This window comes from Cebidichthys violaceus, unplaced genomic scaffold (assembly GCF_023349555.1).
Source record: "Cebidichthys violaceus isolate CVI_PGR_0920_01 unplaced genomic scaffold, fCebVio1.0.p SCAF_7, whole genome shotgun sequence".
Classification (NCBI taxonomy): Eukaryota; Metazoa; Chordata; class Actinopteri; order Perciformes; family Stichaeidae; genus Cebidichthys; species Cebidichthys violaceus.
The window spans coordinates 11,065,972-11,085,607 of record NW_027176927.1 but is presented as its reverse complement, the minus strand read 5'-3'; the positions used below and the strand labels follow the sequence as shown (position 1 = coordinate 11,085,607).

The window sequence follows — 19,636 nt, the reverse complement described above, 5'->3', positions numbered from 1 at the left end:
ATCATAAAAAAAGGATATGAACGGAAAAAACTAAGAGAGCGAGCACGGTTTCAACTGATGTCTTCCAGTTGTGTGACCTCTCTTTCCTTCCCCGTCTTTTTTCTGTCTCTCTGCCTCTCTCGGTTTAATAGGGCCAGCTGTAGAGTCTGGCACTCTTGGGAAACACAGTAGAGTGTGGCTGGAGCTGAGGCTGAATGAGGCTGAAATTGGGGCTGGTGGTGATGGTGGTGGGGGTGCAAGTTGGGGGGCGAGCACTTCCGACCATTTTCCCCATGAAATACACCATGCAGTCTGGAGCTTTAGCAGGCCGCCGCCAACTCTCTTCCTTTCGTCTTCTTTCCCTCCCTCCTTCATTTCCTTCCTTTCCATCCTACTTTTCTCCCTCTGTCAGACAGCCTCCGTCTCCTTTTGTACCTCCCGCTTTCCACAATCCCACCATCCTTTCTTCCCTTTCCTTACTCTTCTTCCTGCTGTCCTTCTTTCAGACAATTACTTTTGGTAATGACCCTCTCCAGACGTCTGCTCAGTGGCACCATAACAAGTCTAGAAACTCTTCCCCTCCTTCTATCACTTTCAGCACAGGCCAAAAGCGACTGTCCAAGGACCACGATAAATAGCTCAGGTCCTTGGAGTCCCTCTCCCCTCTAGACGCCTGCTCTGTGGTACCGTATCGGGTCCAGGCCTGCTTCCGAGTTTTGACAGGTCCCTGACCCGCGCCAGAGCGGTTCAGCTGGGTTGGGACTGTGTGTCTGTAAATGTGTATGTGTCTTAGTGTTATTGAGTGTTTGTGTGTGTGTGTGTGTGTGTGTGTGTGTGTGTGTGTGTGTGTGTGTGTGTGTGTGAGCGAGGTTGGGCCTGGCTAAGTTGGTGGTTTTCATCAGACTAATGAATAATACGTCTGAGCTGAGAGAAGAGTATCAAGCAGGAGGAGAAGCGGAGGAGAATGGAGGGGAAGGAGGGGGGTAATGACTATCAGATGGTGCTCTACTACTGTGCTGCTGCCGCCACTGCTGCTGCTGTGTCCTTAAAGGAGAACACCCCTCAACTTAGAAATCCACATATGTGATTATTATTCTCTGGAACTGTGCGAAAAAAAACAAAGTAGAAAGGGAGACTGAGGGTCTAATGTGTAATTATCATTTAAAGTCCGGTACAAATGACAGCAGAGTTAGTGAATGTCTTCTTTCCTGTGAACTGATTTACTATTTGGTCAAAACCTGAGTTGGGCAACTTATTTCAAAGCAGCTATAATCAATATTTTTTTACACTATTGTCAGATGACAAAGTAAAAAAAACGTGAAAGGGGTCGGTCATAGTGTATGAACCTGAATTATCATGTGAATCTGCATGTCAGTCTTTACAAATTATTATTATTATTATCAAAAAAGTGCAGTAATTAACTTAATTTACAGTTTAGAAGTACTTAGCCAAGCATCAACAGTTAGCTTAATGTTTGTGGAAAAATATGTGACAATTTACCGCATAGCCGAGTGTGAAAACCTTTCCGGAGATGGGGCAACTTTTCACAAATGCACATTCTGTACTTAACCATTTGATATATTGAAGTAAGGAGTACAAATCTTGAGATTATACATTTGTGCACAACAATTTGTTATTTAATATGAAAAGGCGTGACTTTGATGGACCCAGAACCTGAAGTAAAAGCAAAAAATGTGACAAGATACCCCTAAAAACAAACATGAAAAAGTCCAGATAAACTGTGAGGATGGAACGTAAGAAAGGAGTTAAATCAGCAGCTGCAGCAGACAAGAAGCTGCAGGTGTGTCTGCGGCCGGAGGGGGGCGGAGCTCTACAGAGATCCAGAAATGACACCTTATAAATGTTTACGTTCACGGACCGCCGGGGTCACTTCAGGGATAATCCAATTAAGGAACACGCATGGGGTGTGGTTATAATTAACATAATTGTACCTTGGCACAGTTAAACAAAATTGATGCTTCTATCATAATTAATGACAGAGTTATGGAGAGGACTGGTTATACTGGGACAGTGGGAGAGTGAACAAGTAGATACGTTGAACTTGAAGCAGATTGAGGAGGACTTGCAGGATGCCGTTCAGACAGGTGAGAAACTTACAACAACACACTGCTGCGCTGTGCAGTCTCCTTTACTGTAACACTTGTGTTAATGGCTGCTGCTGCAGTGGAGTTAACATTTGTTCACATGTCCACGGTGTCTGCTTTCGTGATGTTTTATTCAACTGCTGATTCTAGAAGAAGTTCCATGTGCTTTCCTGTCCATAGCTTGTTTTATTTATGGTCATTTCATTTTGTTCAATAGTCTAAGTTTTGTCTACAAGCGCAGACTGCAGTTTGGACAGAAGGTGTGTTGTTGCTCCTGTTGTTCCACTTGTTTATACATTTACATTTAATGCAATCTATTCTGTAGCATGAAGAAAGCAGTAAACAGATATTTTACATTTTCTTTTATTAATAATCACTAAAGTAATTTGAATTGTAAATGCATGTGAAATGGAAAATGTGTTTTTAGTGCACCTTCTGAAGATCATATCAGCTGAGGCAGATATTTAGTTCAACAAGAAAAAGCTGACAGCGTCCTCATCATCAACTTATGTACTGTATATCCCTCCCCATTGCAAGAAGAGTTATAGCCTGTGTCTGTGCGGCTTCTCTCTCATGGTATACACTGTCTCAATTGTACATTGTTAATCTCGTCTCAGTTTGATGCCATTGCAAGCTTTATATTAGTTTGTCAAATAACCCGTAACCCGTGACGACGAGTGCTCTTCATTTGAGGCACATTCAAGATGATAAAATCCAGAGTCTGTGTTGTAGACTTGGGTCACCACTTTATGTAGTTTTATGTAAATGTCACCATTACTGTGCTGTAATGCAGCTTTTCCTTTTCATACAACATTCTTCGGGCAAACGCAACCATGTGCGATTCTGAAAAGACCCAATGTCTACATTATACCCAGTCAAATGTTTTCTGGCCTGCGGGCAACAATTCTGAGAGAAATGGATACTGTGTTAGAGCAGCCACACTCCAGGGAGATGCAAATCAGAGGAAGATCATGCTAATGCATGTAATGACGGACCACAGTGAGTGAAGCTGGTTGGGAAATACACTTCCGGAGTAAACTGGGCAGTCCCAAATATATGTACAGTCAGACTAAACACAGTCTGACAGCCATTAATCAAGACATTTGGGATTTACATGTGGATGTGTTACTGTAAGTCAATATTTTAGGTAGGCCCATACCTGAATATGTATCATAATAAATATCATATATGATTTATCATCTCTAGACTCTCCTTAGATCTCAACAAGAGGTAAAGCAAAACAATTCAATTCAGCCATGAATTTGTCTTTAAACTCTTTAGACATCATTAAAAGATGTACTGGATGTTTTTTCTGAGTTACAATAATTTCAATTTCGTCAGTAAGAAATAACAATTTAAAGTCATACTCATATCTTGAGTATTCTGACTATTATACCTCGAAGCAGATCCAAAAGGGAATCGGAAACAAACCACATGTTGCCATTAGCTGTTGGAGTGCACTGCAGTGTTGGCTCTTGAAAGAGTTTGTTTTCATTGGGGTGATTTTGTTCTTTTTGGTCAACTTTTTATATCCAAACCAACATAACTCTTAACAGCATTGATATGGGCTGTTGAATCTGGGTCTCTAACCAAGGTGAAGCCCAGGTGTAGGAATCTGATCTACAGTAAAGGTCACTGCAGAGGACCCAGGGCACTAGTTGCATGCAGGCAGGGCTCTTTCAAGAGTGACATTATGTAATACAGACCCAGTCTGCGTCTCAAATGTTCACAGTTGACAGCCAGGCAACTGTTTTCAAACACATTTGATATCCAGTGACAGGATGTATCCAATGAGAACATTGAGGACAGTGGAAAACTATAAAGCGAACTGTAAAATGTAAAACTTTTTTTTCCGTTGCATTCTTGGTCTGTGAGAGTTTTCCATCAGTTGTCGTTTTCCATTGAAGGAAATTTAATGAGAATTTGTACGTCCAGAATGAGCATAAACTAGACAGCGACTGCAAGACTTTAACCCACACAGAATCAGTAATCTATTCTGCAAGCAGCAATGCAGCACCAGCAAATGTTGCATAGTTTGATTGCACCTTTGGGATACAGCATAGTATCGATATATTTTGCGTGGCAATATTGTAGTGATACACGGACACCATATCAATCTTTTAACATATCAATTATTAAAACTGCGAATACAAATTAAACGTTTTGGTGCCAATCCTTTTTTTTCAGTCCGCTAGATGGTGACGAGTGTTGTCTTGTCAGGGATTGGTAGGAGGTCGGTCAAAACAAAGATGGAGTGTTGGTCAGTCCTTCTGCTTGACTGACAAACCCAATTTGCTGCAATAGAAATGATTGAAGTGAGATGAACAGAGTCAAAACTTTAAACTATTCGATAAAAGATATGTTGAAAAATGGCATAGTTTGAAAAAGGAAAAAAAAAAGATAAATTTAAATATATGTTATCGCAATACTCAGCATGTCGCAAAATGGTAAAAATTGCAACAAGATTGTATTGTGACTTAAGTATCGTGATAATATCGTATCGCGGGCCTCTGCCGATTCCCACCCCAACTGGCAACCTCTAATGCTTTCTGGTTTTGTGGGAAGAAATTCAGTGTTTCTCCATCCTGACTGCTCCAAGCAACCAGCTCTGGCCTCACTTCATACTGTCAATACCACAGCATAGACACTCCGACGGTGACTGAAGGGTAGAGATAGATACAGAGAGGAAGGAAGGAGAGATACATATAGACAGAAGAGGAGAAGAGCGAGAGAGAGAGACTGATGAATGCTGACTGTAACATTGTGTAACTCTGGCAGATTATTCATTGTGCTATTAGTTTTCAGCAGCAGCTTACGGTTGCCAATCTACACAAAAGAGGCATACCAGCAATGGCAGTTGGGTTTAGAGTTTTCAATAATGCACTACTGAGGATTGTAGACTTCATAGTTGAGTTTTACATAGGTTGTCAACCTTTAACCGCTGCACAGTTGAAGCAGGAAACAGAATTTAAAGGTTAGCCAGTTCCTTGGAAATAAGAGTTAAGTTGCACAATCATGGCTAATAAAACCCCTTTAGACCTAAAGAAGGAAAGTCAGATTAGAGTCTGATGAAGGCTGTATAAAAGCTTTAGTAAAATCTTAAGGGAGAACTTGATGTTCCAAACTGCTACAGCGTCTCTTCGCCATCATACACATAGTTCATTTGTATGTGTAGCTAGATAGATGGATCTCTTTCATTCTATTCTGTCTTTCATTAGTTTTCTCCCACTCTTTTCTTCGTTCCTCCCTCTGTCTTTGCTCCCTTTGCTGTCTGTTCTCATTTTTTTCTTCACTTTCAGAGGAAGACAGATTGTGAAGGGGAGTGTATGTGAGTAAAGTAGCAGCTCCCCTACTATAAACCCCTGAGCCTCCCCTTCATCACCGAAACACTCCACCCAAAAAAACTGAATCCCTTGAGGGCAAATTACATTCAGACCCTCCAGCTTGTGCAGATAAAAGGCTTCGGCTGTGGCTGAATAAACCAAGTTCCCCGGCTTCAACCGCGAGCCCAGCCTGAACTGTGCGGTGCTGCGGCAGCTGGCCGCCCGCCTCCCAGCCTGCTGTCCGGGGACAAACACGACACTGACGGGGAGGCCGGGGGAAGAAAGGAAGGCACGGGGAGAAAGGCAAACTCTTACTTCACCACTCAAGCTTCTCAGCTCCTTGCCGTCAAGATAGTTTAAGGAAACATCCGATCCCAAACCCAAGTCCCAGTCTTACCTCTCGCAGGTAGTCTGCACTGTTACAGAAGTATGTTGACGACAACATATTTGAGAGAGCACAAAACAAATCTCTTTGAGATTCAGATGATTTAATGATAATACTTAGTATTAATGGTAATAAGGTAATTATCCAGAATAGGCGTGTCCAAATCTGACATACTATATGAATATATTAGGCAATGGTGAGAGGATCGGTTGGATCAACAGATTATGTGGACTTCAACTGTGAAAAGGACATGACCCTGTTGTCCAGATGTGGGTGTGTCCTGTTGCAGCTTGCTAATCAAAAATGGTCGGCAAGCGACCTCTTGTGATCCCAAGTGCTCGGAAGCTGCAAAAACAGCTGTAAAAATTCGAGAGACCTGACTGAGAGACCGGTGCGTGCATGATCGGGATTGCACGCTGCAATTGGAGACTGAGTAGCGTTTTGTGTTCTCGCAAATCTTTGTCGACAGTATACGTCCATGCTCTGTCAGATAAGTCTAGAAAAAGGACTAGACAGAAAAGTCACCCAGCGAGGAAAAACAGGAAAATTGGAGCAAAACTTTTTTTTTTTCTCTGCAGAATGGATCCACAATCCTGAAAACAATAAATTTGAGTTGAGTTTGTGTCTTATGTGTTCGCAGCAGCAATATGAGAAAACACAAAGCGATTTAGAATTAGTGTTGTCTCAGACACTTGATTGTCTCTTGTCGGATGACAACATTGTATCCAGGTTTCTTTTCCATTTGAGGTCACTGCCCACCAAACTAAATATGTTCACAATATTTGTATTTAAAAGGAATATGTGTTTCAGAAGCCTCCGTGGTCACTAAGGGTCACCGAACACATCTAGCACATGAGGGTCATGCAAGTTCTGTTTTAGGGTGGATTTCCCCAGAAACAAATCAGCATGCAGCCAAAACAAACTCCTGCTGATGGTTTGCCTCTTGCCTCCGGTCTCTCTGGCCTGCTTCTAGACAGCAGCCGAGGGACCCTCAGCGCTCAGAGGGAGGAGCGAAGGAGTCCTCCGGCCCTCCCACTGGCTATAAGACCAGGGGCAGACGGAAACACTCAGACAGCAGGCACACGTGGAGCAAAGAGGCAGAGAGAGAGAGAAGGACGTGAAGAGAGGCTGACAGAAAGAGAGAGAGAGTGAGAGAGAGAGAGAGAGAGAGAGAGAGAGAGAGAGAGAGAGAGAGAGAGAGAGAGAGAGAGAGACCAATAGAGAGCAAGAGACAGTAAAACTGTTGCCACAGACTGGGAGTAGTTTTTGCTATTGGAATTGAAACAGACAAATATAGAAACAAAGGACCAAGAAAGAGGTTTAGAGAAGAAAAAGAGGACAAAATCAGCATGCCGTTTTAAATTTGGCTTTCTTGTAAAGGATTAAACAGAAAGAAGAACTGACCTTTTGGGATGTGAAGTGTTTTTGTATGAACCAAGAGAGAAAAACACAGCTGCTCTGAGGTCAAGTTGCTCTTGACCACTGACTAAGGATCAACTGGTTTGATATTTTTAAACCCAGCCTAACTCTGCACCATAAGGGCTACATCTGACTCACCTGGCTTCACTAAAAGAGAAGTTGGGGGTAAAGTAAAAATTTTAAAGGGTTGGCGCCTTTAATCAGCGACACCAACAGAAAGTTTGCCAAGCGGCTTCCGATTGAACCTCTGCAAGTGAAAGTCTCTCGAGGATCGACCAGTAGCTGACAGAGCGTCGTTACGTTGAAGATGACATTCGCCATGCTGCGCACGGCACCTCCCGCAGGCCGCTTCTTGTACGGCGACATCGCCCTCCTCTCCGAAGACGATGACGAGAATGGGAGCGAGGGTTCGGGCTCTGAGGAGCATGGCTCCTCCAACTTCCGCCTGTCCTCCTCGTCACCATCTGCCTTTCACATCAAGATGAACAGGAAGAGGAAGCTGTGCGGTGCAGGAGGGGGCGGAGGGATGGACGTAGGGGCCATGATGGGGATGCTCATCCCCCAGGGGTCGCCCCCCCATGGGGAGGTTCGCCAGAGGACCGCAGCCAACGCGCGGGAGAGAGATCGCACCAATTCTGTCAACACGGCATTCACAGCGCTGCGCACACTCATCCCCACCGAGCCTGCAGACAGGTACTGAGTCATGATGTTTTATCTGTGGCACATTCTCAAAGTATCAGAACTACACTTTGTCTGTCATAGAACCAAAATATGTATTCTCTGATGGATAGCATGCACCTTTAATCATAATTGAATTTTTTTTAGGGCCAAAATTTTGTGACAGTGCGTGATTATTTTTCTTTCAAATTATTGTCAACTTTTTAGATATTTTGTGTTGTAATTAACACCATAAATCTCCTTCTGGTTTCATGAATAGGAAGCTGTCAAAGATCGAGACGCTACGTTTGGCCAGCAGCTACATCAGTCACCTGGGGAACGTCCTGCTCCTGGGCGAGGGGCTTCATGACGGACAGCCGTGCCACGCTCCCTCACCGCCGTTCTTCCATGTTAACTCCTCCCCCAACCGAGGATCTGACCAATCGGCTCAGCCAAAGCACATCTGTACTTTCTGCCTCAGCAACCAGAGGAAAATGGTGAGCAGATGAAAGTTATGAATCAGTGAGAAAGAAAAGGCCAAATCAAACAAAACAAAAATGCTATGTATGGTAAAACCTCCACCAAAACTGTGGTATAATTATTATTCAAAGAAAGATCAAATAAAATATATACAGCTTTTGATTATGACATAAATACTACAATGACAACTATAACACACTTATTTAGTGACTTTCAATTCCTGTAAACAGAGCACTTGAAATTATTTTTCCAGAATTAGAAAACAGAGAAAGCCAATCACACCGTAGAGTGAAGCTTCTTTTTGGGAAACTGTGCAGTGCTTCAGGGTCAACTTGGTGTTTAAAGCTGACCTGAGATCAGTGACTGTGCCTATAAACCTGATTGGCCCTGAGGGACATTAAAAGCAGAACCTCTTTTAAAGTCCTCTGTTGGGGTGAAGGACTGCGTATTATTGTTCTGTTGGGGGTTAGTTTTACTCGAGCAGGTGGCTTGAAAGTTCAAGGTACTTTCTGAAACTCACTAGACATTTCAGTTAGTAGAGGTGAACTGAGAAGACGAGCATGACCATTGCGTAAAACCTCCAACTGTGGTGTTTTTCTTTCTGTTTCTAAGAATAGGAATTTTAAGTTTGCAGCGAGTGAGATTTATGACCAGGAGCCCATGAAATCTATCCAAAACCATGTGTATAATTTCAAGAATGTATTGACGTCAGCTTGAATCTGTGGAGGTTTTAATCATGACTACAATGAATAGTCACACTCATCATTTCAGTGTCAAAGATAGCATTTCAGATCACAGTTTTGTAGCAGTTGTCAAACTTTCTCCTCCCTTCCTCCACTGCTGCGCTGTCGGTCTGCGACTTAATAGAGATACAGAAAAAGGAGAACTTGATCCTGTGCGAAGTTCAACTCACATTTGATTGATTCAACACAGGAAATAGATATAATCAAAAACACTCTCAGCATAAGAAAGTCATCAATCTGATGAGAAGTAACGGGGAATGAAGAATTTCTATCAGCTGACTGAAATCAAACATGTGCGAACGCAGCTCCGACTTCAACAAACACCACCGGTCTGTGCAGGAGATGATAGAGAGGTGACGTCCACTCAACTTCCCCCCTCTGACCGAGCCGCTGCCCATTTAGTAGGATTTATGGGTAAGGAACTGACATCTGGCAGACTCCCCCGTTACCCCAGCAGTGTGTGAAAGCTAATACCCTCCTCAGTGTCTAAACCCAGAGACCCTTTAGCTGGGGGATAACCTGAGTCCCAGCAGTGTGTGTCTCGCCCTCCCTCCTGCCTCCCCTCTGAACCTTTGTGAGTGAAAGTCTATACGTCCTCAGCGTCTGAAACTCAGACACCCTCGGCTGAGAGATAACTAGCCTCAAATCAGACTTGCGCTCCATCTTTCTTTGTCTTTCTATCTCTCTCTCTCTCTCTCTCTCTCTCTCTCTCTCTCTCTCTCTCTCTCTCTCTCTCTCCTCTGTCTCCTTTTCCTTTTGCTTCAGTTTGCCCTCCCTGAGTCCTCCATTTTCATTCTCTTCGTCCTTCTCATTGGGTTTCACTCAGCTCTCTGCATATCGATCAGCCCGGTGGAGGTCAGCGCTGTCAGTAGGAGCTGTGTAATACTATCTGCTGCTGTCAACTCGCTGCTGCAGACGCATGACTGACCTGTAAATGCATGCTGTGTAGAAAACGATTTGGAAACTTTCTCATGTCAAAACCTTCAACTGTGGACACTTTGACTAAGTTTATCTTTGCTGACCTCAGCCACACACGGTTTCCCATTAGCTCAGTAACCGCCGACTGTTCTCTGGACTCTTACTGGTTTCATTTTTATTTCACTGATTAAGTGAACCCAGGTGAGATTCATCATCTCTTGGTTATCCCTTGATTCATTCCCCTAAATAAGTGAGCCGACAGGCGGTGAGTTAGGGAAAGATTTTGAAGTTTTAACTTTGATGTGGTTTCTGCAAAAGAAGTGAAAAGATGTTCCATTTACGTTCAGTAGATCGTTCATATGCTGCACCACATAAAATAATCCTCCCTACTGGGTTCAGCTGACAAATATAGAGAGATTTATTTCTTCAATTGGCTCAGTAAATTAATAAAACTGCTGTGCACCATAGTTTTTAGTAAACATTGCTCAAACAGGTGTTAAGGAGTGACTGGATGGGGACTGTTTTCTGCGGCGGATTAATACACATTCGGTGCCCTAGCATTTACAGCAGCAGGATTGTGTTTGTGGGATTGACTCAAAATAAACTGCCCATCTTAACCCTAATGAAGGAACATGTCCCCCAGTTTAGCAGTGTGGCGTTTTGATGTGTTTTCATAGTTTTTGGACAACAGGACCAAGTAACTAGTACATCAGCTTTTTAATACACACACACACACACACACACACACACACACACACAATACGTATAATCAATTCTTTGCTGGTGTTGGTCTTATCACAGACAACAAGAAAAATATAAAACATCGCCACACGTATCGTTTAAGGAGAATCTTAAGGGATCCCAGGCTCACCTGGCACATAAATGGTTAACTCTGATTGGAAGAACCTGAGAGAATTTCATTTTCCCTGGAAAAGTGACTATACAGTGTGTTTAAGTGGGCTAAAGGGCAGAGCCAGTGCTGGTGATTACAGAGAGGAAACGATTGTGAAGGTAAAATGAGACTTTGTGTCCTGAGTGCTCTCTTTGTATGTTTTTATGGTCATTGAGGTTCATCACAGCTGTCAGGTCCGCTTAGAGCAGCTGCCTCAATTATGCTTATTTCCAATGTGGGAGAGGGTGAAAGTGAGAAAAGTATACGCTCATTTCCTCTTATTATGTGTGTATACAGTATAACTGTTTCAAAACAAACAGTCCTGTTAGTAATGACTACTGCACAGAGAGGGCTACACTATTACAGATTACATATTCAGTGGAATACTAATGTGATTCAGAAAGAACATCTATTTTACACAGGTGAAGGATATATGATTTATTCTGTATAGACTTCCCGGAAAACGATACGGAATACGGGAGATTGAAAATAATTAAAACCTCCTCACTGGGCTGTCCTGAGAAAACCACGTATCTTTGTGACAATTTTGTAGCTAATTCAACGGCTATTTTTTAATAGTTTATTAAGCTTAAAGTAGTTGGATGTTTTTTTTTCCTAACCCATAAATGAGTAAACACTTCATCCTTCAGTTTATCTGAGCAATTCAGAAATCACCAAAGTTTGAAATACATGGTTTTCTTTTTGAGAGCGACTCATTGTTTGTCTTGAGATGTTTAGAGCCAATTGGGGAACAGTGAAAATCTCAGATAAATTGTTGTTTTTCTTTTCTAGTGAGTCCCTTTGAATATCTTTATTGCTCAGCTTCAGTGCAGTGATCATAGTGCAAATCTATTCTTCTGCACTAATAGATACTCTTTTTTGAATTTTGTATTCCCCTTCACGTTGTCCGGTATGGAGCCACACACTGTGGGACGTTTACACTCAGTATCTTCTGATCAGAAGCCAAGCTACTCCTCTGGCATACACATATATCCTGACAAAGTTTACTTTTTCAAAAAAAAACAGTGCTCCAGGGGTGAAGCGCTGGCAGTTTGGCACAGTTAAACTGGAGCGCAGCCTTCACAAACCAGTGTCTTTTGATAAGTGCCGTAAAAAACATGGGACGCTCGTGATGGCTACATCTGTAAATGAGATGTACACGGCTGAGGACGGAGGGTCGAGGTGAGCAAAGGGCTGCTCAAATCCCCGCGCTGTCTGTTTGATTGATGCAGATATCCTGTGCTAGGCCTCTCTGCTGCTGCTGATCAGTGCAACTGTCAGGTGCCTGGATTTAACCTATGGCAGGAAACCTGCACGATTTCAGTTTGTTTTGTGGTGTTATATCTGCTGAAAGTCACCTTTAATGACTTTGAAATGCAGTTGAGCATCAGCGGCGTTATTTAAATACATATTCATTTGTGCTATAAGCGCAGGCAGCACGAGTATCAGTATATTGCTACTGAAGTATATTGAGATGGTGTTTGGATATACAAAGCAAAAACAAAGCTTTTTGAAATAGGTTGATCTGTCTGCTTTGTTGTCTTTAGGCCATAGCGCTTGAAGCATAATTACAGCTTCCTCCGCTGTCCGCAACTGTGGCTTATTTCTTTTGGCGCAGCACAGTGAGAGGGTCAATTCAAGTCAATGGCAAATGTAAACAGAAATGGCGATTCATCTGCCAGTAACAGCAATCACGCTGAACTCTTTCCTTTTCAAGCTGTGTATGAATAGTCTAAACATTGTCCAATATTTAAAAATGTAAAGTACTTTGGAAACAAAATAAAAATCTGGCGAAAATATTACTACTATTATAGTGTGGTTGCTGTAAAAAGGCCATTGTTCCTTTTGTGATGGTTACATTCAGTTGGGTTTTACAAGCATTTTAAGGCACAACCCTGATTTAACTCCAACTTGAAGGAATCTCATTTATTTGGAATTTCTAGAAATGAAAAGGAATTGTGCAAATTTAGCGAAACGGAACGCACAACAAATGATGAATACAGCTCTTAATATCTTAAACAGTTGTAATTTATATCTGAGCTGCAGTAAAACTTTTATATGTGATGATTTTTGTGGGTGGCTGGAAAGCTGGGCGTATGGAGAGACGGTGGCACTAAAACTGCACCATGCAATTGGAAACTGACTTATCTGTACTTGTGTGGAAGTGTGTGTGTGTGTGTGTGTGTGTGTGTGTGTGTGTGTGTGTGTGTGTGTGTGTGTGTGTGTGTGTGTGTGTGTAGTTGAGAGAGAGGAGTGATTCTGTATATATATATATATATATATATATATGTGTGTGTGATTGTTACTTTGAGATGAATGTATGTGACAGAGAGTGAGAGTTTTTACATTGATATACATATACTGCACACACACACACACACACACACACACACACACACACACACTGACTGGCCTTCTGTGTCTGGAAGTCATTGGCAGTGCAGAGCGGAGCAACAAATGAGCTAATTGTTCTGTAAATGATTTATCCTCTGCTGAGGCCTGTTCAGCCAGTGTTTAATTCAGCTGCTGCTATTAGAAACACATTGACGTTGGGCTTTGATGGTGATGTTAAAGAAGCCTGGAAACCGTTCCCTGTGAAACGCCCTCGCTGCTTACACACACACACACACACACACACACACATATGACACATATACACACTCGCACACATGCATGACCACAGAAATACTGACACACTCACAGACTTTTATCAAAAGCATTTCATACCTTGATTTTATTTTTATTCCTTAGTCTTTTCAGCCAGACGGCAGTTCATTGCTTCTTTCTAGACACCACCACCCCCACCCCACCCCACCCACCCATCACACACACCTAAAAAAAAAGATTACTCACTAAAAGAGCGCTGGATCACGACTGTGCTTTCAACACTTTCTAAACTAATGGTGTGCAGGAAGTTGTGGAAAGAGAGATGGAGAAGGAGAGAAAGAGAGGCAGATAAATAGCCAACTACTCAGCGGGATAATCAACCTCGCTATTTATCCTCCAGTTTGAACAGTTGTTTTTTTGACTGTGGTGAAACTACACTTTGCTTCTTTTATAGAGATCAAATGAACCGTGCACCTTAAGAAAGAGCCTAAATAGGACATGTGCAGGAGCGCGCTAATGACTGCGGTTTGTACAGTCCTTTGGTTATTAGTCTGTTTTCACTGGGAAAAAGCGTTACGTCACTTCTTTTCGAGGTCAGAGATGAAAACTAAATTGCCATCATTTACTGATAATGCTGGTGTTGACGTGGGGTTAATGTGTTGTGCCTCATGAGCGAGAGCTTTGCCTGTTTGCCTGTTGTTTCATGCTATGGTAACGAGGTGCATCGAAGGCAACTAGTTTACTGCAGGCAGTTTTCAAATATATTCTTCCCCACATTCAATGTGTGTGTGGGTGTGTATGTGTGTGTGTGTGTGTGAGTGAGCGAGCCTGGCTTTGTGTATGGCTGTGTGCCGTCGTCATGCACAGACTCAACGGTAATTTTCTAGCACAGATGGAAGCAGTTAAACCCTAATTTAACACCAACAGAAGAAGTCGTGTCAGATAACTAACAAAATCTATTAGCAAAACTATCATTCTGTTGTCATTGGGCCTCCAGGGAGAGGGCTGCTCACGGAGCAAATTAAAACAAAACTACAGAAATCTGAGCCAGGCAAAGAGCAGAGCTAAAATAAATCTATAACACAGAGAAAAGCAGAAATTGGCAGTTTAGACAGTGCAGTCTCTTGAAACAATACCTCAAAAGCTAATGACGTATTGGCTGTTGCAGGGTGCTCATCTTAGCGCTGATGATAAAGTACCGGTTGGTGCGTAATGTAGCAGAATGAAATCACCCGAGACTGGCCAGAAAGAAGTGGAGCTGGAGCCGTTATAACAGATCATGAAAATTTGGGGACAATTAGACGCATGGGTGGCCGGCTGGTGAGAATTACAACTGATTAGGCAATCTAAGATAAATCAAGTGTTCTTCAGAAGCCACCGGGATCCTTATTAGCATGAAGTACATGTCTGATGCATCCAAGCCACATAATGGCATGACTGTGGCTCATTTGGTGTGTTAGTTAGCTTGATTTAAAAGTCTGATTATTGCACTATTTCAGGGTGTTTCTATGTTCCTCTCATCCAGGATCATTCATGAGAGAAAATACAGCTTCTGTTAGACACTTGAGGGAACTGACGCATATTCACATATTTTCAGTCGATAAACTAAAGGGATATTACAGTTTTCATTTCACGGTTGAATACCAATCTCCTTATACGATTGTCGGGCCAGTACCCAAGAGGAATTATTTTTTCCAGCCAGTCATCCCTCTCTTCACGCAGCCGAGAACTAAATTAGATGTTTGTATTTGACAGAACGGATTAATGCAGGAAAAAGAGAGAGAGCATGGAAAATCCACAGTTATAGGTGAAGGCACAGCCGGGATTGAGTTTCGGAAAAAAAAAATAAAGTTTGAATTTGTAGAGTTGATAAGATGCGGTGAAGCGAGCGTTTACTATCTTCATATTAAAGTTAAGACCTTGATAAAACAACAATATTGTTCCAGTGTGGTAATATCATCATATCGTATCTAAAGTAAACATCATCAGGTAATCATATTAGTGTCGGACAAATCACCCCCCTGGGAAGTCAGTGGTATGTCTATGTGTGTATGTGTGTGTGTGTGTGTGTGTGGGTGTGTGGGTGTTTGGAGAAAAAGAGAGAGCAGAGATGTCATCCGACCGTGCCATATTAGTCTTCAGGAGATTGTTTTGACTACCAGGCCAGCCTTACAGCCCCCCTCCTCCTGTTTTGACTGAACCAGTCCGACTCCAGCTGAACCGCCTACACCATACAGCTGTGCTTCCTCAACTATCGCTAAGCGCTCACATGGTAATTTGATGAAATTTGGGGAATCACCCAATTGTCATGAGCCGTCATTGAGTGAGATTATTTCATGGACCCACTGTCTCTAACCTGCCTCAAGTATTTTATTTTCCCCTGGTAGATACCTCCAGTTTTCCACAGTGCCTTCCAGCAAACACCAGAGAGCATGGCTGCACTTGTCTCATCCAGTTGTTGGTTTTATATGTTTGTGTTAGTAGAAAGCACAGTGATAGCACTGCCACTGTGATGCCCAACTCATAGACAATTACATGTAGCGTATACACGTGTTAGAAGACAACACTCCTCGGGTCATTAAGCCTCCAGACGCTACTCTGAAAGCCTAAATTAACCTTTTTCAAGTCTGTGAATGATTGTTTGTTTGAGCTCTTTGTTAGTGACTGTCATTCTCTACTTCTTATACAGCATGGTGAGATAAATATGCAATCCTGTCCACTAGAAATTACACTTATATACTACTTATATACATATATATTACTTATTCGAGAGGGTTAGCTGAGGCGATATGAGAAGGGGAAAGAAAAGTCAGCAGAGAACAGGAGTGCAAGAGAGGCTGACACACACTCTGGGGAAAATATTTACCCGACACCTTTGTGCACTTTCACCACCATTTGAAATGAGTTTTCACTTTACAAAAAGAATATTCAACATATTTGTCCATGAAAATCCACCACAAATTGGGTTACGACAGCCCGAGATAATTTTCCAGCTCCGAGTCAATCAAAGCCCTGAAAAGTAATTAGTAAGAACGGGATGACGTGTGTTTCGTATCACTCAATGGTGTTTTCGTTAAAATCCCTTTGACTGTAGCTTGAGAAGCGAGTGGTAGATGGCCTGAGGAGCAGAGCAGAGGTTAGGTGAGGAGGGAAAATGTGATGTTATTTTCCTGGCCAGATAGAGAAAGGCTCCTCACCAGCCAGGAAATCAAGGCCTCTCTGTTCTGATACCGCAGATAAATGAGATCACGCGGGGCTGTCATGTATCAGGCCGTTATAAAAGCAGCTACCACAATTAATGTACAGCATTGCGCAGAATGTGTCTGCAGTCAAGGTTAATTTACTTTATCAACCCGAGTAAAGTTCATATAAATAAACTGCGCCATTGATTGCAGTGAAATCGCATCTCTTTCCACAATATGCACTACTTTTTCCTAAGTGCCATTTCATGAGACTATGAAGAAGGTTGACATCAAAGACAGCCGTCCCATACTCGTACAACTTTAGGAACTTTGCAGATGGATTCTGAGGAGACTATAATAAAATGGCTCAAACAAAGAAATGTGTAATTATTAGCATGTCATTGAAGCGGTCCTATGTGCATACCAGCTGACCCCCCCCCCCCCCCCCCCCCCCATTGTGTAGTCCTTATGCTAAGCTAAGCTAAGCTGTACTTTTCCTTTTCGATAGATTTTAGTGTTGAATCCTGAATAATGTAAGATGTTGTTTCTCTCTCTTGCAGAACAAAGACAGAGACAGGAAGACGGCCATCAGAAGTTAACAATGAGGACACAAACCACACGGATGAAATGCAATGATTTTACTACAACTTGAAGACTTATCAGACTTGTGATGCATCTCAAAGACTTTTGAAGGACTTCTTTAGCACTTCCAGGACTTTTTAAGGAACTTAACCAAGCATTTCTTTTCTTTTTTTCTTACTTTTTTATATCACTTTATAGGAACTTTTTACTTTTTAGGGTGCTTTCAAATGTGTTGAAACACTTCTGAAAAGTCTAACAGTGCTTTTAAAAGGCTTATCAAGACCATGACAAACCTTTCAACAACATGTATAAGAGACTTTTTACTGTATTGTTCAAAGACTTTTTGTTCAGAGTCTGAGGAACTTATGGCACATGATCGAAACACACAGCTTTTGATGAATACAAATTTGTCTTTCATAGGATCTGTGTGTCATTAATGTGTAAACTGAAATATAAATGTATATTTATGTGACATAACATTATATAATGAAACTATGTTATTTAACCGGCATTGACATTCATGAAAACTAATGTATAAAGGTGCAAAACATTGGCTATTGACACCATTTATGGCATCCCAAAAAACTTTAATGGTATTGGTTATTTCTCACGATCATCTCTGAAAATGTCCTAATGCTGGAAAATATCACAAGATGACCAATAAATTGTTTGTATATCTGGGAGTAAATTTCATTTATATGTTGGTGGTAATTTGAGCTTGGTGTCCTCTCAAATCCTCCCCAGTTCTAACCAATAAACATTTTAAACATTTTCCACTGAGAAATTATCCAAACAGTGGTTTCATCATACTGTTTTGCTGATTCAGGCAGTTAGGGGAGAGATCATTCTGAAGCCGTACAGCGAGCATAAGTGGAAGTTCCACAGTGACTACACCTGAAGCTCACATCAGCCGTACTGCTAGTTTTACTTCCGTCTCCCTCTCTGTCTGTCTTTCTCTCTCACACACTCCCTCTCTCTTGCCGTCTTCTCTTTTGGGGCACCGAGATCAGAGCAGTCAGAGAAAGACAGGTTTTGAAGACGAGATGGACAAGAGGGGTCAGAGGAGCAGAGGAAAGGCTATTCAGAAGAGAGGAAAAAAAAAGGGGAGCAGAATTGATTCTGCAGGTATGGCTGTTTGGACATCTGCCCGTGTCCCCGCGCTGTCCTCTCTTTTACCTTTCCACATGCTCTTTCTGTCTTCTCTCCTCTCCTCCTCTGCTCTTCCTCTCTTTTCCCTGGAGTGCCACTGGCCAGAGTCTGGTTGGTGATGGCTTTCCAGTGTGTTTAGCCACGTACCACTTACCCTCTCTTTACCTCCTTTTTCTTTTTATCTCTATCTATGCATCTATCTATCTAATCTTCATTCCCTTTTCTTGTCTTCTTCCTTTTCCTCACTACTTTTTATTCTCTTTCCATCCCTCGCTCCCTCTTTCAGCATCTCTCTACTCTGTTTTTCTCCAAATTTGTCCACTGCCTTTATGGAAAATGATCAGAGCATTAGCAATGGGGAATGTTGCCTTCCTTTTTTTTAAATTGTCACATTTCTTTTAATAGCTTCTCTCACCGTCTGCCTGCCATACACTTCTCCCAGACCATAAGATGTGATATTTTCATCTTTGAGGCCAGTGTGCTCTGTTTTTTTAGTTCGTCGCCCCTCTGGTTACTGCAGCAAAACTTGCAAATCCAGTTCCAGGGAAACCAAAGTTACCTGAAAATGTTGCACAGTTTGATTGATGTGGTAGTTTTCTTGTATTAAGAGAGTTATAGAATCGATTAAAACAGTCTATATCCGGTCTACGGTGTCCTAGTTCATCATTTTAAAACCACATAACAGCAGTATTCCTGCAGCCATTTTCCACCCTTAAGTGAAATGTAAATGAGCCGTTCTTTCAATGGAAGCTAACCCCGTTGCTGCATCGGCTTAGTGTTTCCAAATTATTTTTTAACAATTCTAATAAGCTGTTTCTGCGACCGAGGTGCCAGTTATGGACTTTTTTCCTACAATGTGACAAGTGAAGAAAAACAACCAACAAAAATTCAAACGTCACTTGATTGCACTGCCAATTCGCAGTTTTTAGTGAAAGCTGCCCTGAAAAACAAAGCTGATTTATTGTGTGTGTAATTTCACAAACACTTGCAGACAGTTTTACAGTTAATGTGTCTGACTTTTCCTCGGCGTGATGTCATGTAAAGGACACTCACTTTAATGAAGTCACTCACAAAGGTGACGAAGGGGGAAGAGGTGTAGATTGAAATTTGGGACTAGAGGAAAACAGATTCACAGCTGATAGCGTGCTTTATAAAGTTTATGAAGCTTTATGCCCTTTAAATTCAAGTACCAGAGCAGGTTTTTTCCTCCCCACA

General features: G+C 42.0%; 1 protein-coding gene across 2 annotated transcripts; it reads left to right on the top strand.

Annotated features, from left to right (window-relative positions):
• The first annotated feature begins 6,889 nt into the window (after window positions 1–6,889).
• Window positions 6,890–17,916, top strand: LOC137891358 (basic helix-loop-helix transcription factor scleraxis-like). Of its 2 annotated transcripts, XM_068735928.1 has the most exons (4): window positions 6,890–7,743; window positions 7,777–7,904; window positions 8,149–8,365; window positions 17,251–17,916. In XM_068735928.1, the coding sequence occupies exons 1-4, from the start codon at window positions 7,519–7,521 to the stop codon at window positions 17,287–17,289; spliced, it is 609 nt and encodes a 202-aa protein (XP_068592029.1). In that variant the 5' UTR covers window positions 6,890–7,518; the 3' UTR covers window positions 17,290–17,916. The 2 variants fall into 2 exon arrangements, with proteins under 2 accessions (XP_068592029.1, XP_068592028.1); XM_068735927.1 differs by having other exon boundaries at window positions 6,890–7,904.
• The last annotated feature ends 1,720 nt before the right edge of the window (window positions 17,917–19,636 follow it).